The following is a 16,930-nucleotide window of genomic DNA, read 5'->3' on the forward strand; positions in this document are numbered from 1 at the left end:
TTAAAGTTCTTTTCCTCCTTATTTTCCGAGTGCATTATTCGCAGCATAATTGTTTGTCACTATAATGCCAAAGCATCAATTAAAATAATAATAATGGCAAAAATATTAAAGTTATTGATGGGAATGGTTTGCTGCTAACAAAATACAACACAAAAAGAGAAGTGACTTTCGAAAGCTGTTCATTCATTGACAATTATTTTACAATTAATGTGGCCTGCACTAAAGTACAGAAAAATACACGAAAACATACATTATGATGAATGCCAAATTCTATTGTTATCAAAGAGAGCAGCAGCAGAAGCAATAACAATGATCATGGTGACAATGATAGTACAAATTCATTAATTAAAAATAACAGTAAAATTATTAACACAACATATCTTAATTATTAACACAAAAGTCATAATTCAAAGTCAGTTTTAGCATTTTAATAGACATTTAATACAATTTTAAATAATTAATACAATGCTGAAATATAGAAAAATTATATATTTTACATTTGTTTTGATTGCGGTTTTCTCCTGTTGCTGCGCGCTGACGTCAGGCCTCACGTGATCTGAGAGTGCGGAAGTTTTGATCATGAAAGACTGAGAGCGCTTTCAAGCAGCTGAACGCTCGCGCTTTTGGCAAATAAATGGTCAGGTAAAGTGTTTCCTCTCTGTTTTAACAGCGACCTTTCATGGATATTTTATAGTTATCCGTTTGTACTTTTGGCCGCTGTGTTTTCTTCAGCGGTGATTGCAGGATGGTCGCGTTATGCATATCAATTGAGAATCAGTGTCGTAATCAGCTGATTAGTTTCAGATAGCGGTCATATTAAGCATGAATATTATGTGTGATGCCAATTGCAGTGTACAGAGTGTGTTTGACTGTCATATTTAAGTACAGCATATCAGCTACTACTGACTAAAATGACTTAAGACTTTATATTTCACAGTTGTCTCATACAGATCGAATTATTCTTTGGTGTGTGTGTGTGTGTGTGTGTGTGTGTGTGTGTGTAGGATGACTCAGAAGCGTTACCTGGAGGGACAGGTGTACTCTGTCCCGCTCATCCAGCCGGATCTGAGAAGAGAAGAGGCTGTGCATCAGATCACTGATGCGTTACAGTACCTGGAGACAATCTCAACAGACATCTTTATGAGGTAAACACACATTGATACACACTCTTATACTGCAGAGTGCTTTGTGTAGATCAGAGATGCCAAAATCAACAATATAATAGCAGTTCAACACAAAATGAGTTATATATGAGTGCTACTTTTTGATTTGCTTTTTCAGATCTCAAAAAATACTTTATTTTTTTTATAGATGGATATATACTTTATGAAAAATATTTTTGACATGTACTGTATGTTACTTTAGCTACATATTTTGTATGTAACATTTCTTTTCTTCTTTATTTATTTTATTTGTTTTAGATTTATTGATTTAATTTTTTGCTTTAAATAATTTATTAGTTGATTTTTTTTGGTAACACTTTAGAAATAATGGTCCATTAGTTAGTTTTAGTTAATTTATTAATTAACATGAACAAACAATGAACAATACATTTACTACTGTATTTATTCATCCTTGTTAATGTTAGTTAATGAAAATACAGTTATTCATTGTTAGTTCATGCTAATTCACAGTTCATTAACTAATGTTAACAAGCACAACTTTTGATTTGAATAATGCATTAGTAAATGTTGAGCTTAACATCAACTAAGATTAATAAATGCTGTAAAAGGATTGTTCTTGCTTAGTTCATGTTAACTAAAGTAGTTAACTAACATTAACTAATGGACCATTATTCTAAAGTGTTACAATTGTTTAATATATATTATAATAAATTAGGGCTGCAACTACGATTATTTTGATAATCGATTAATCTGTCGATTATTTTTACGATTAATCGATTAATCTTTATGTACTTATATTTTAGTTTTGACAATTTTTTTATTCAAAATAGACGTTTTAGAGATTTTAACAATTTTGCATGGTCATATCCTCATCAAAAATATAACTGGAGTTTTGTTTTATTATGTGTTAGTAATCCTTTGTCAAACTCTTCTGCAATCAAAACACTAACTCATACTCTAGCAAATTTCACAAGGAGATTTCAAATAATGTTTTCACCATGTCAGTCCTTAGGGCTCCTAAAGTAGTTTAACATCCCGAACAAAGCTTAAGGAATCCTTCAGAAAATATTTTCACGAAGAATATGAATAAAACAGAATACATTTGCAGTACATTGCATTTTATTTTAATTTTTTTCCTGTAAACACACAACTTATACCTGGGAAACAGCTTTATAGCTTATGCTGTGAAACTGTAAACAATCCTTTGAATTAAGTGCCAGTGGCATGAAACCTGAATGGAACTCACAATTTAAAGTAAAATCCATCAGAAGGTTGTCCAGAAAAAAAAAACAAAAAAACAATTGACATACACAAAAAACCCGCTGTGTAAAAAAGAGCAGTGAATACTTAGGAAAACAAGTGCATTTCAAATACATTTACCTCATTCAGTCATAATTAGGCTGCAAGACTTAATTATGAACTGGTAAACGACAAACTGATCACAGAACATGTTTGTAAATCTTTAAATGTTAACGGATAAAAAGCAATGTTATTAGCTTTAGCGACTAAACATTTGCAAACAACATTATACTGGAGAATCTGCACAAATTTAGTCTTAAACAGTTCAACAGTTCAGTAGTGCAGAGTTTACAGGTTACTCTTCTGTTTTGAAGGCTCAAAGTAAAGTACTCCCACACTCTGGGGGACTTCGTTCGATTAGTTTTATCTTCCGCTTTTTTCTTTTTCTTTTTCTTTTTCTTTCTTTTTCTTTCTCAAGCTTACTCCACTGCCGTCTGTCTCCGCCATCTCGCTGAATACTGGAGAAGCAGTTCGGGTCGGGAAGCATGTGACAAGCATGGGACAAACGAGGCCAGCTATTGGCTATTCGCTACTTCTCCTGCTGTACTGGCTGAATAAAACCTGCGGTGGCTCATTACTGCCACACTTTGGTGACCGCAGATTTAAAATATGCACAAAATGACCCGCTTACGGCAAATAAAAGTTGTTTAGCAACTAATCGATGACTAAATTAGTTGTCAACTATTTTAATTATCGATTTTAATCGATTAAATCGATTAGTTGTTTCAGCTCTATAATAAATGTTATATTATACAGTACTGCTTTTTTACAGAACAGTTAAATATTTATAATTCTATATATTCTAATTCAAATACAAGTTGTTCTTTAAAATGTTCTATTCCAGTAAATGTTTCTTAAACAGCGAATCAGCACATTAGAATGAATTCTGAGAATTCTGAATATGTAATAGATTACATATTCAAATACATTAAAATAGAAAACAAGTATTAAAAAATATTTCACAATGTTACTGTTTATTATTTAGATTATCAGCCTTGATCTTGTTGATCCAAAACAATATTGAAATCATTAGAATTACAAACTTGCTGTGAATAACACATAGAAAATATTTATATGTGCAAGGCATAAAACACATGATCATGATCTACAAACATAAGATATAGCGTAGACGCAGCACTGGTGCTTTAAGGTAAGTGACAGCTTGGTCCGCTGGCCCAAAACCCCCTCAAACCGGCACCAGGACGTCCTTATTGTTGCGCCTGGCTATTGAAGGAGGGAGCGTGATTAGACCGTGTCAAAATCACAAAGGAGAGAAACACAATGAAAGGTGTGTGTTTTGCATGAGATGCAGTTGTGAGGGAGTGAGTGCTCAGATATGCTAATTCCAGCTGAACAGGCTGGAAAACCATCCACAGCGTTACCGTGACAACATAGCACATAGGGGTCCAGGGAACATATTCATGTGTGTGTGTGTGTGGAGAAGCAGTGCGTTTCTAGGTCAGCTCCATTAAGCCTCTCCTTCTGTCATTTTCCCCTGTTTCTAATGGAGGGACTCTCCAGACAGTGTGTAGAGGAGCACACTGACTCAGTAGTGATGATAGGACTGTACACATGCTCCATTACGCTCTCCTTCCTGCTGCATTTTGTTGATGTTTTCAGCCTGGTGTATACTTTAGCTGCCTTCTGCAATCAAGGCAGCTTTTTTCCCTTTTGCAATGTTTGTCCACAGAAACGAAAGAGGTTTACAATACAAAGATGGCTTACAATAGGTGTAATAAAAAGACATTACAATATCAAGCCAGGACAAATGGCCTTGGCGTAGAGCCACCAAGGTCACCGTACACATGCTGTTTCATCTGCTAATGAGCTGCAGTACACCATTATTCAGCATGATGTTTGGAAAATTAGCTTCAGAGTTTTTCATTCGTCCAGGTTCAGCTGTCACAACTGTGCTAACCGAGGCTGCATTTATCTGTTCAATCATGTATCATGTTATTACAAATCAAAATAGCTTTTCTATTTGAATATATTTCTTAAATGTAATTTATTCCTGAGATGCAAAGCTGAATTTTCAGCATCACTTAAATGGTAAAGTACATGTATTTTACATGTCTATTACAGGGCTGTACCTCAATGGGATTTTCTTGGTTAAATTAAGCAAATAATGTACTGTTTTAAAAAAAAAATCAATGATGCACTTATAACCTTATTTCTTATAGCACATTAAACACACAAAATTGCAATAAATTACAAAATTTAATTTGTACTTAATGCAGTATTTACATAGAATTTTTCATTCATAAATACTTGCAAATCAGAATGAGTTTATTTGTCATAGGCAGATTAAAAATTTAAATTTTGAAATTTAAATGAGCAATGTCGAGCATGTAAAAATAGCTATCCATCAAGCAAACATACTGGCTTGAATTGGATTAATTGTGAAACGGTTTTAATCAACAACAAATGAATTGAGAATGGCCTGAATATCAGATTACACTTTTGTGAAGTTCTGATCTAAATGTGTTCACCTGTATTCTGCAGCTCTAGTTTGACTTGGTTTGGTTTTGACAGAGTGTCTCAGAGCGTGGAGAAGAACCGTGCACACCTTCAGACGGTCACAGACCGGATCAAACTGGCTCAGGCCAGAGTCCAGAAGATCAAAGGAAGCAAGAAAGCCACAAAGGTGATGCAGATGATTCAGACACAGAGAATCTGACAGTCAGCGTAGAAGAGAAACTTATTTTGCAGCATATGCCTGGAGCAGAAAGTGAATATGAGTTGTAGGTGGGGCATAAACGAATCATTAAAACTTAACAGGAAAGGTCTGAGTCATAATTTTTAAAACTAAGAATTCATTTAGAATTAAGCCTATTTTTAGGACCATATGATTTCGACTGCTGTTGAAATGTTGTACTTATAATAATTGTACTGTTAGTCACCTAATTTTGCACTGTACTGAGTGGTTTTATGTCTGATGTGTTTGTGTAGGTGTTCTCCAGTGCCAAATACCCCGCTCCAGATAAACTGCAGGAATATTCGTCCATCTTTACAGGTGCAGTAGATCCCGCCTCCCAAAAGCGGCCTCGCTTTAAAGTTCAGAGCAAGCTCCGCCCACTGGATGACAAGGCCCTCCAGGTGAACAAATTCAGTCATTTGTTTTTTATCTCCTGCTATCTTTCTTTCAAATCTATATAGCTCATTTTGTTTTTAAAAAATAAATGGAAATATGAGTTAGCATTTTGTCTTTAAATTCTCTATATATATTTCCTTTAAATTAATTAATTATTTTTTATAAATAAAAAAATCTGTCATAATCTGTCATTACAGTACAGACGTCGCTCCTCTTTTTAATAAATCCATTATTTTGCTATTTCTTTTTTAGCTGGAATAGTATTAAAATATCAACTCTATAACTGTGATTTTAATGGAACACTGGTAGAGACATTCTCAAGTAAAATGAAGGAATACGTTATCAGTTTAATATTTAAAATATAAATATTTTAATAAATAAACACATTATAAATGGATAAATTAAGAGTCATATTTAAAACAGTTTAATTAAATTATGATTTAAAATGTAATTAAATAAATAATACATAATTTTTAAATTGCAAAATAAACTGACATGTTTAAAACGGTTAAATTCATGCTTTAAAATGTTGTTAAATAAGATAATTAATACATTAATAAATAATTTTAAAATGAAAAATACATTGATTAATGTAAATGTTGTTTAATAAAATAGTAAATTAGAAGTTATTTCTAAATTCACATTTTAAATAGCTTTTTGAAAATCCATTTGCCTTTTCTTTGCCGTTTATCAATTGCTTTCTTTGTTGTTTTGTCAAAAAAACTTTTCTTTATCCATTTGTTACCTGAATGAAAAAAATGCCATTTGGATAGTTCTCTCATGGAGGCAACCAATCAGCTTTCAGCTTATTTTTAAACACACACACAAAAAAAATTGTTAATTGAGGATATCTGTGAATGAAATCTGCATCAAATTTAACTTTTTAAGTTCTTTTGAAGTTTACCACTAGGCTTGTAATGCCAAATTACAATAAAAAACTATCAACACAAATTTATGTTAGAAATGTTTAATGAAATGACCCATAAATATGTTTTCTAGGAGAAGCTGATGTATTTCCCAGTATGTGTAAACACTAAGAAGCGCTCTGAGGATGAGGCGAAGGAGGGTTTGGGAAGTCTGCCGAGAAATGTCAACTCTGTTAGCTCCTTATTGCTGTTCAACACAACAGAGAACCTGTGAGTACACAAACTCCTACACATACTGACTGAATGCTGCACTGCCGATGCAACCTTATTAATGCTCGTATAATCATCGCTGTGCATGTTTGTGTATTTTCAGCTATAAGAAATATGTGTTCCTTGACCCTCTTGCGGGCGCCGTGACTAAAACACACACCATGCTAGAGACTGAAAAGGAGGATAAACCGTTTGATGCACCGCTGTCGATCACCAAGAGAGAGCAGCTAGAGAGACAGGTGAGCCGCCCAGTCTTACTTATAATAAAGCGATACGCTGAAAACAGGACGCAAGCTCAATTAATATCACTTTCGTGCTTTCTTCTCAGACTGCAGAGAATTATTTCTATGTGCCAGACCTGGGGCAAGTGCCTGAGATCGATGTGCCGTCTTACCTGCCTGACTTACCTGGCATCGCTGATGACCTCATGTACAGCGCTGACCTCGGCCCAGGGTTCGCACCATCTGTTCCTTCCAGCAACAGCATCCCTGAACTTCCTTCATTTGGCACGGAGCATGACGAATCAAGTGGATCTGGTGGGAGCTTTATTAACATTAAATCATGGCAGATTTATTTATTTATTTTTGGGATAATTTATAATTACCTCATATAACTCATATATCATTATATAATTATACAATATTTAATTATACATTTTATAATTATAAAATTGGTAGCACTTTATTTTACAGTCCTGTTCCTCAGGTACATTCTATGTACTTATTATAGTAATTACAATAACTTTGTAATAACTAGGTACTAACCCTGAACCTACCCCATGTAGTTACCTTGTATTACCAGAACTTTCTTAGATTAATACACTAAGTACACTATAAGTACAGGTAAGTACACGTACTTTAAAATGAATTGCAACCATAAAATTATGTGTATATATCGTTTTGAAATATGATTTTTTTTTTTATAAACATAAAATCCTATTATTTAATAATCACTTGTTTGTGTCTTAAGACTCTCATTTCAGGCTTGAGGCTCCGCCCCCTCCACCTCCTCCACCCCCTCCTCCACCAGAGGCGACTCAGGTATCAGTCCCACCTCCTGGAACTTCCCCAGCTCCGCCCCCTCCACCCCCACCTCCACCTATCACAGCAGACAGCACTGATGTCATGTCAAATCAAGCCCCTCCCACAGGTAAAAGATTTCATTTTTCAGATTTATTGACTTGTAGAGTCTTTTTAGTGCAGTTTGTTGTACGTGGTCTCTTTACATGTTCAGTTGTGATTAGTGTTATTTTTTTTCCTGCATCTAGCTGTTTTCAGACAGCAAAGGTGGTTAAGTTTTCAAAACTTACATTTATTTAAAACTATAACACAATTGTATTTCTTTCTTTTGTCTATATGCACTACCATTCAGTTTGTGGTCAGTAAGTCTCTAATGCTTACCAAGGTTGCATTTATTTAGTCAAAACAGTAATATTGTGAAATATTATTACAATTTAAACTGACAGTTGTCTGTTTAAATATATTTTCAAATGCAATTTATTTTTAAATTTTCAGCATCATTACTTCAGTCTTCAGTGTCACATGATCCTTCTGAAATCATTCTTATATGATGGTTTCCTGCTCAGGAAACATTTCTGATTATTAGCAGTGTTTTTGAGGAAACTGTGATAAATTTTTCAATATTCAGTTCTGAATAGAAAGTTCTAAAGAACACTTTTTATTTTAAATAGAAATCTTTTGTTACATTATAAATGTCTTTTATTATTATTATTAATTTAATGTATTCTCGCTGAATAAAAAAAAAAAAAAAAAAAAACATTTTGTATGTCAGTGTATGTTAACCACTCTCTTCACTTCTGTGTGTATCAGGTGTAGTGAAAGCCCCTACTGAGGTGTTGCAGCCGTCGGACGGCCGAGCCAGTCTGCTGGAGTCAATCCGAAACGCCGGCGGTATCGGCAAAGCAAACCTCCGCAATGTAAAAGGGCGCAAGAAAAAACAGAAGGAGCAAGAGCAAGGTCAGACGGCAGCAGTGTTTACACTCTGTACTGAAAGCATACTGTCAAACGGGGTCAATTAGAGGGTGTTAGCATTAGCTAAACTATTATTAGGTTAAGAAACTGGTTAGTGCTTGCTAATGGAAGCATTAAAAAGCCAAGCCATGTGTGGAAACTTCGGAGCAGTAAGCAACATCCCAGTAAGCACATAGCTACACCCTGGGAACAATCCAGAATACTTGTAAAAATGTACATGCAGTTATTTTGCAACATTAAGTGTACAAGAGTATTCATTTTTAAAGCGAGAGGAATTCATTGTGTTTCAGTATGGCTGGTATAAGGAAGAGCGCTGTGGTATTTGGAAAGGTCAAAAGAGAAATTTACTTTCATTAAATCTACCCTATTAAGCCTTTTTAAATCTGCTTGACATTTGCTCTGAAATCGACTGCCTCTGGACTCACAAAGTCTCAGATATTTCACATTCTTCACTGATGTATTATCAATGAATGTGCCATCTCTAAAAGGTAATTACTAATGATTTAGTACTTGGGTGAGAGTAAATGCCACACTTTAGATTTAAAAGAAGGCATCGTAATAATCTTTATTACTTGTTATTCTTCTGAAATATGCACTTTTGCTGCAGAAAATAACAAAGACAGTTGTAGGGTTTTTTTCTTCTGATGAACACAAAAGGAGATGTTTAGCAGAAAATAGAACCTGCTATTTTCTTTTCAATTAAAGTTAATGAGAAACGAATGCTGTGGAGTCTCCAAAAAGGTCAAAAATGCACAATAAAAGTGATCGGTATGACTTGTAAGTAGCTCACCAAGGCTGCCTTTTTTGATACAAAATCCATAAAAACAGTAGTATTTACAAATATCATTATCATTTAAAACAATTGTTAAAATGTAATTCAGTCCTGTGATCAAAGCTGAATTTTCAGCATCATTACTCCAGTCTTCAGTGTCACATGATCCTTCAGAAATCATTCTAATATGCTGATTTGCTGCTCAAAAAACATTTCTTATCATTGTCAATGTTGAAAACAGCTCAATATTTTTTTAGAAACTGTGATCCATTTCTTTCAGGATTCTTTTATTCCACTTAAATTCCACAAAAAAACAAAAAAAGAGTTCTTTACTAATATTGTAATGTCTTTACTGTCACTGTTGTACATCCTCATAGTGTATAGTCTTCTGAAGCCATGTAATGTGTAAAACAGTTATTTCCTATTGCATTACCTAACAGATGTCTTTTTTCCAGTTGGGGCAGCTGTGAGCGGTGGAAACCTAATGTCTGACCTCTTCAATAAATTGGCAATGCGCAGGAAAGGTGCGTTTGAAACCATTGATTTAGTGCCTCAGTCTTAGTTTTTAATCCCAACTGATGCATTTTTCACTGTGAATATTTGACAGGTATCTCTGGGAAGGGCCCGGCGGGTGGAGACTCATCTGAAGCTCCTGCCGGTGCGTTCGCCAGGATGTCAGATGTGATCCCGCCCCTTCCTGCGCCACAGCAACCCACTGCAGACGATGAGGATGACTGGGAGGCGTAAACATGGTGACAGAGTTGAGTGTGAAACTCAGGATTGGAGAGCTGAAATCCTCATAGACAGGGTCTGGAGATATTGTCTCTCCAAGGAGAGGCTGTGAAGTGTCGAGTGAGACGTCTGGTCTCTCGTTTTGTAACCTGTAGGTCAGTGAATGAACACAAGTGTAAGAGTGTGTGTTCTATGTGTCATTAAAACCCTTATAGTCTGAAAGAATCTATTATTAAAGTCAACATGACATCGAAAAATTCACTATTTACATTCTTCATTCACATTTTTGCTCATCTGTGTATGATTCATGAGTGCAAATGATTTCAAAATGACTTTGACTTTCTAACAAATTTGATAATGTTAATATTTTTGTAATATTAAACTATATAACACTATTGCAATGATACTGTTATACTGTAAAATAAATAACAAATATATAAGTAGAATTTACAGAACAACAGAATTTACAGTTACAGTATTAATAATTACATTTCTATACAATACTTAATTTCTTGGCTTTAAAATGTTCAACTAGAGAGCTTCAACTTTTTCCATTACAAATATAAAAATCTGTATAAATATGGAAAAATCCTATCTCTGATGCATACTGTACATAATATGCACAGGCTTCCTGGATGAGCTACAGTATGCAGCAGGGCACCTGGTATCCCATAATGCAATGTGCTTGACTGTACCTTCCATCTCCATTTTGATGAATCAACTGCCATTTATAACATCATTTTGGATTAATATTTAACAGACCAGCAAAAGTTAAGAAAAAAAACTGGATTGAAAAAATCTACTTGACTCTGAATTCAGCCTCATTTGTTTCAGATGATTTGTGCATGATTTATAACAAATTTCAAAATGCTTCCTTGTAATCTAAAAATTTAGTAATTTTCCTTTTCATCTGATGTCATCTTGTCCACACAAGCAATTGGTAAATATTGTAAAACTCGTAAATCTCACATTATGCTTGTCTTATGTTGACTTTAATAATTAATTGCACTTTTTGATGAACATTTGACACTACCCGTGCACATTCAAAATAATGTGTCTTCATAAAGCTGACGGTGAAATAACTAATGTTCCTTAAGGAAATAAGAATGTAAGAAGCAGGTTGTATTTTTTGCTGTTTTGTTTTACATGCTCAAAAACATCTCTGGTATTAGTATCTTTAGAACAGAAAATAAACTCTAATCTACTATGATTGTTTTAGCCCATCTGAGTGAGTCTGATGGCTTCACATTTTGGATCACAAACACAAACCAATCTAGTCTTGTAGAAAATCAGCTTTGATGAAATGAAAGTCAAGAACTGAACCTGAAACACAGAACCTGAGGACGGGGCGGCACAACTCAATAATTTACAAGGCCAGAGTAGTCCAACAAACATCCATAATGCAGGACACACCGTAGTATTTTTACACACGTGGCTTGGCCCTGTCTCTCGGCGGTTTCTGTCGCTTCCCCAGGAAGAACTGTGAAATCAAATAAAGGATCAGACAGGGAGCATACGGCTAACAGATCATCCTTCACTTCCTGTCATTAGAACAGACCTGCTTCCAGAGAGCACAGCTGGAGAACGTCTGTCTGATTAAAACAGCACACAGCTGGAGAGACACACACCAGCCCTCACTCACACTTCACATGCTGTCTATCACTCTGCCACAATCACATTCTACGTGCTATTTGACAAATGAAGATGCATTTGTCAAGAAAGTGATCAGCTAAAGACAGAAGAAGGAAGAAAACCATTTTTCCCCTTTACAATATAACTTATAAAATTACAATTAAAAAAAAGTATTTATTTTTTTAAATGGTTTTCATATCTTTCAAAATTTGAAAGATATGAAAGCAAAGAAATAAAGACGGTCAGAAACAGAAGAATTATTTGTCTGTTGTTCTATAAAAATAAATAGTTATTATTACATTTTTCCAAAAACAGAAGAATTGCAGTATTTATAACTATCTTTGATTTTAAATATTAAACCATAGAGCTTTTCTTTAATGGAAAACCATTTACAGGATACAAAAATTTTACATCGCATCACAAAAAAAGTCACATCCCTGATGCATACTGTACAAACAGTAGTATGCATGGAATTCCTGGATGAGCTACGGTGTACAATTTTGAATTTTGTAATATTAGTAGTAGTTTTTACATTTATTTTAATTTTAATTTTAGAACTTAAAACAAAAACAAAAAACTTCTCATACTTAAACTGAAAAAAAATGGACCAAGTAAAGAGAATGTAAGGAATTAAATTAAACAATATGTTACTTTTTAATTAAATTTACACACAAAAAAAGTAGCTTAACAAGGATATTAAATCATTTTTACTGCTCCTTCTGATCACGCACAAAAGTGATGTTCTTCCTCAGTATTTTTGTCAAATGTCTAAAAATTCTTAAAATCAAGTTAGATGCAAAAATTACAAGATAAGAAGTCTTGCTTTCTGATAAATGTATTAAAATTATCCAAATTATCTACAATTACACATATCTGCAAAGGGGCTCACAAACATAAACTGAATTCCAATGAAAAACATGCTTTCGTATTCCATTTACAAATATTTGTTCTTGTTTTAAAGTTAAGTTTATACAAATAAAACAATATTTCATATATGTGCACAAGTGCTGATACTTTTTTGTGGCCATAAATTAAGACAAGCAGAGATTTGTTGTGTTTGCTTGTCACCATCTGTGGTAGTTTTAATTTGCTCATGTACGTTTTACCATCTGTGGGTGTCTCTAGTTTGAAAAGTGAACTCCAACTGTTGTCCTGAGGGGCCTGCGCTTAGCACTATGGGTAGGATGCTCACAGGGGGTATGACGTGACCTGAAGCCATTATGCAAGAGTTAAACACATAATAAGCAACACTTCAAAAGATAGCAAGAAGAAATATGCACAATACCATAAACTCACCACAAGAGAACTCTAAAATACGGTCTTCTGTGACCCCCAGCGGAAAAAAGAAGCTGCTCTTTAAAATCAACAATCTGCAAAACATTAACACAAAGTCAGTCTTGCTTTCAGCATGTTCTTCTACACACTCAGAGACTTTAATATGTCCGTTTAACGTTATGTAACTGAGACAGCTGTGTCCAACAGTGCTTGTGAAGTTTGTGTGTGTGTGTGTGTGTGTGTGTGTGTGTGCTGATTGGATGATCTGGAGTGAACTGTGGCGTTCAGTAAGAGAAACTTCAGACTGCTCTGAGAAAGACATGCTGGAGAAGAAAGGAGAATCATGTGTGAGAGACAATTCCACATGAGTATCCACATGCATGTGATCAAATTGTCACTTACCCTGTCTTTGCATCACGACTTGTCCGTCTATGTTGGCTTTAGTGAGGGCAAACAGGAAACCTTCAGCAGCATCATTGGAGAAACCATGATTGGTTTGTCTTCTACTGCCATCTGCTGCTCTGAAACATCTAGAACATCAAATCCACACTGACTGCTTCTCTGTGTAAAACCAGGGAGTATGAGGAAGAACATGTTGACTGAGAGCGGACTGTACCTGGAGGTCTGTTCTGAAGCGTCTGCAGGAAGTGTCCCAGTCCTTCTGTGTGACGGTTCTCTTCGTTCTCAGATCTCCAGTGTGTGATTACACCACTACCTTCATACTTCTGCACAAGTCCAAACAGCTACACAACACATGGATCATCTGTGTGTGTTTGTGTTCTTTTTTTTTTTTATAAATGTGTCATAAATGTGTTCTAGTATTCACTTTTTGGCTAATCATGCTCTTCTCTAAATATTTCTGAACCTTCAAAAGATCGATTAAACTAAGCACATTAAGGATGTACCAATGTCATTTTATAAATGTATAAATATACAGCAACCCTGATACATACATACATATATATATATATATATAAATCCTAAATGAGAATGCTGCATTTACAGCTATCTGAAATAAAACAGGGTTTGTTAAATTACTAAAATTAAAATTTAAATAAAAAAGTTACGTTTTTAAACTTTAAAATTTTAATAATAATTCAGAATATTCATAATATAATATAATATAATAATATATAAATAACTGTAGTACACTAAAATAACTGACTAAATTCAAATAAAAATAAAGATGATTAGAACATTTTTTTCCCAAATTATAAAAAAAAAATAAACTGAAAAATAAAATAAAAATAATGTAAAAATAAGCACTGAATAAAAATATAAATAAATGATACGTAAATAATAGTAAATACATTATTATATAAATAATCCTGCGTCAGTGTAATAGCTGGAGCCTTAAACAGGAAGTCATTGATGGTCAGCACTCGCTTCCTGTTGTGTAAAGGAATTCAAAATCAGAACACTTAATGAAGGACGAAAACATTTAGAAACATCGAAAGGTTTCTTGTGCTTTGCGTGCCGGTTGTGTTTGTTTACCTGCTTGGCAGGACTGACTGTTCGAATTCTGACCCACTTTACCTATTAACAGTAAACCACAGCAACAAATCAGCTAGATAAAACGAGATGGAACAAGATAAAATGATCAAACAAAACAACCTGCCACACAACCAACCTCCGAGTGTGCGGAGAAGTCCCTTCAACACAGAGAAGATCGGTTTGATGTACAATCAAAATCAACTTCTGCAACCATACATTTACATTTATGCATTTAGCAGATGCTTTTATTCACAGAGACTTACAGTGCATTCAGGCTATACTGTTGTTGTTTTTTTCACCACTATGTGTGTTCTCTGGGAATTGAACCCATGACCTTTTGCGCTGCTAACACAATGCTCTACCACTGGGCGACAGCAATGCGTCCTCATCACACATCCTACAGAGGAAACCCTATGAGAACTCAAGGCTGGAGAACACACACTCATCCAGTCATCCATAAACACAATCAATACCTGCTCTTGGGTGTGGCTTCATCATCACTCTCATATTTTGCAATAAGCCAAGATACAATAAGCCCCTCCTCCCCTGGAATGTGTATCTTTGACTCTGCCCCCTCTTTTCTTAGCTGGAGTAATTTTACAGCCTCATCTTCTTCACTGGCCTGTTAATAAGCAACCTGATACTTTTCTTGGGTAAATGTAATATCCATTAACAACTGAAATGGCAGATCCATACTCAAATTATTTATGATTTGTAAAGAATTAAGAACTTAATCATAAAACCTTGTTTATGTCCAGGTAAAGGTGAAAAAAAAACAAAAACAGATCCCAGTATTCATGCACTCACTTTTCTCTTCATGGCATATTCTGTGGGATCATCTCCAGTCTCTCCTCATGCTTCTTCTGTATCAGTTCTTCATCATGAGGGAAACTGAAGACAAGCATGATATTATTTGTTAGTTAATTAGTAAATTAATTAATTTAATTATTTATTTGCCATTTTTTAGGGGTGCGCCGATCACGATCGGCCGATCGTTATGCGCATCTCATCAGTAAAGACAGTTCTCTAATCAGCGGCCGATCATGATCGGCGCACTCATACCATTTTTTATTTGTAAAGCAAGGGCAAACTATCCCAAAATTTAAAAGGCAGCTAGATATTTTATATATAGAGACCCTTTTCAATAATAATAAAATAAAATATTATTTCAAAATAATATTTAGCATATATATATTTTTTACATTACATAAACTACTCACTGTAGTACTTGTACTGTTAAATGTATTATTTTATTTTATTAATATTTACTTATTTGTAATTTAACAGGCACCTAGGTGTATATATATATATATATATATATATATATATATATATATAAATTTTTTTTTAATATTTCATTTTTCACTATAGTACTGTCCTGTTAGATGTAGGATTTATTAATATATTTGATCATTTAAAAATTTTTTTTTTTTATTTTAATATAAAAATTCCTTTTATTTATTTGTATTTTTTATACTGCTTTTTAGAAACACATGCCTTGGTCTGATGAACTGCAAGAGCACATAATAATTCTCATACTGTACCTTTAACTTCCATGTCTCTCTCTGCTTTCTATGATGTTTGGCTGGTGTATATTCTGCATTTGGGCGAGTCAAACTGACAATAAACTCCTCACAGGGTCAACGGAACATGACTTAACTTCATATCTAAATCTGTCGCTTTCCCCGTTTATCTATATACTATATATATGTATTGAGATCACAAAGGGCAACAAAGAAATATCACCTGTTTTTTCATATAACTTCCTCGAACAACGGCGCCAGTCTTCTGCTTCAGCCAATGAAAACGAGGGAAAACTTCTTATCACCTAGGGACCAGCGTCAAATTTTACTCTGTCAAAAAAACCGAAGTAAGAAACACCCGATTTCCATTTCTAGTACATCTTCCATTTATTATCACTAGTCATAATTCTTATATTTAAACATGATATATGTTTTCTTTGAAGAAGGAATTTATTGTATCTATACTATTACTATTGTATGTTATGATTTCACTCTTAATTTAAGCCTAAATGCACTGTAAGTCACTTTGGATAAAAGCGTCTGCTAAATGCATAAATTTCATTTTTAATTTTAATTACATTTTTAATTTAGTATAATTTATATACTATTATGGTATTTATTCGTATTTTTAATCAGCTTTTATTTGTATCTGTCAGTTTTTATTTTATTTTCAATAGCGGTCATTCAATTAAATTTTATTTGTATAATGCTTTTTAAAATGCAATCGTTCCATAGCAATTACGTTTCTGTAATATTTAGTAGTAGCTTATCAGTGGTGACATCCTTTATGTACATATGGCAGAAATGTACTGAAAAAAATAAATAAATTAAAGACGTAATCAAACAGACAACGAGTAAAAT

At 34.0% G+C, this 16,930-nt stretch overlaps 1 protein-coding gene and 1 long non-coding RNA gene across 6 annotated transcripts; one reads left to right on the top strand and one right to left on the bottom strand.

Moving 5' to 3' along the window:
* Positions 1-528: 528 nt before the first annotated feature.
* Positions 529-10,311, top strand: LOC113118138 (WASH complex subunit 1-like). Its single transcript, XM_026287071.1, has 11 exons — positions 529-642; positions 1,005-1,145; positions 4,956-5,067; positions 5,373-5,519; positions 6,514-6,650; positions 6,754-6,889; positions 6,979-7,186; positions 7,620-7,799; positions 8,480-8,626; positions 9,869-9,937; positions 10,021-10,311. Exons 1-11 carry the CDS (start codon positions 635-637, stop codon positions 10,158-10,160), a joined length of 1,425 nt encoding a protein of 474 aa, XP_026142856.1. The 5' UTR covers positions 529-634; the 3' UTR covers positions 10,161-10,311.
* Positions 10,312-12,423: 2,112 nt separating this feature from the next.
* On the bottom strand, positions 12,424-15,437 carry LOC113118140 (uncharacterized). 5 transcript variants are annotated; one of them, XR_003294287.1, is made up of 6 exons: positions 15,354-15,437; positions 14,363-15,194; positions 13,669-13,795; positions 13,455-13,582; positions 13,074-13,147; positions 12,424-12,986 (listed from the first exon to the last, which is right to left on the bottom strand). It is a non-coding gene; the product is annotated as an uncharacterized LOC113118140 (long non-coding RNA). The 5 variants fall into 5 exon arrangements; XR_003294286.1 differs by having other exon boundaries at positions 14,363-14,943; positions 15,020-15,427; XR_003294284.1 differs by having other exon boundaries at positions 14,363-14,588; positions 14,683-15,427.
* Positions 15,438-16,930: the final 1,493 nt, after the last annotated feature.

This window comes from Carassius auratus, chromosome 18 (genome assembly GCF_003368295.1).
Source record: "Carassius auratus strain Wakin chromosome 18, ASM336829v1, whole genome shotgun sequence".
NCBI classification, from domain to species: Eukaryota; Metazoa; Chordata; class Actinopteri; order Cypriniformes; family Cyprinidae; genus Carassius; species Carassius auratus.

What these genes read in the sequence shown, in the direction of transcription:
- LOC113118138 (XM_026287071.1), top strand. An exon ending in GAGAGCAGCTAGAGAGACAG is followed by an intron (nt 6,890 to 6,978) that starts GTGAGCCGCCCA and finishes CTTTCTTCTCAG; the next exon opens with ACTGCAGAGAATTATTTCTA. An exon ending in AAATCAAGCCCCTCCCACAG is followed by an intron (nt 7,800 to 8,479) that starts GTAAAAGATTTC and finishes TGTGTGTATCAG; the next exon opens with GTGTAGTGAAAGCCCCTACT.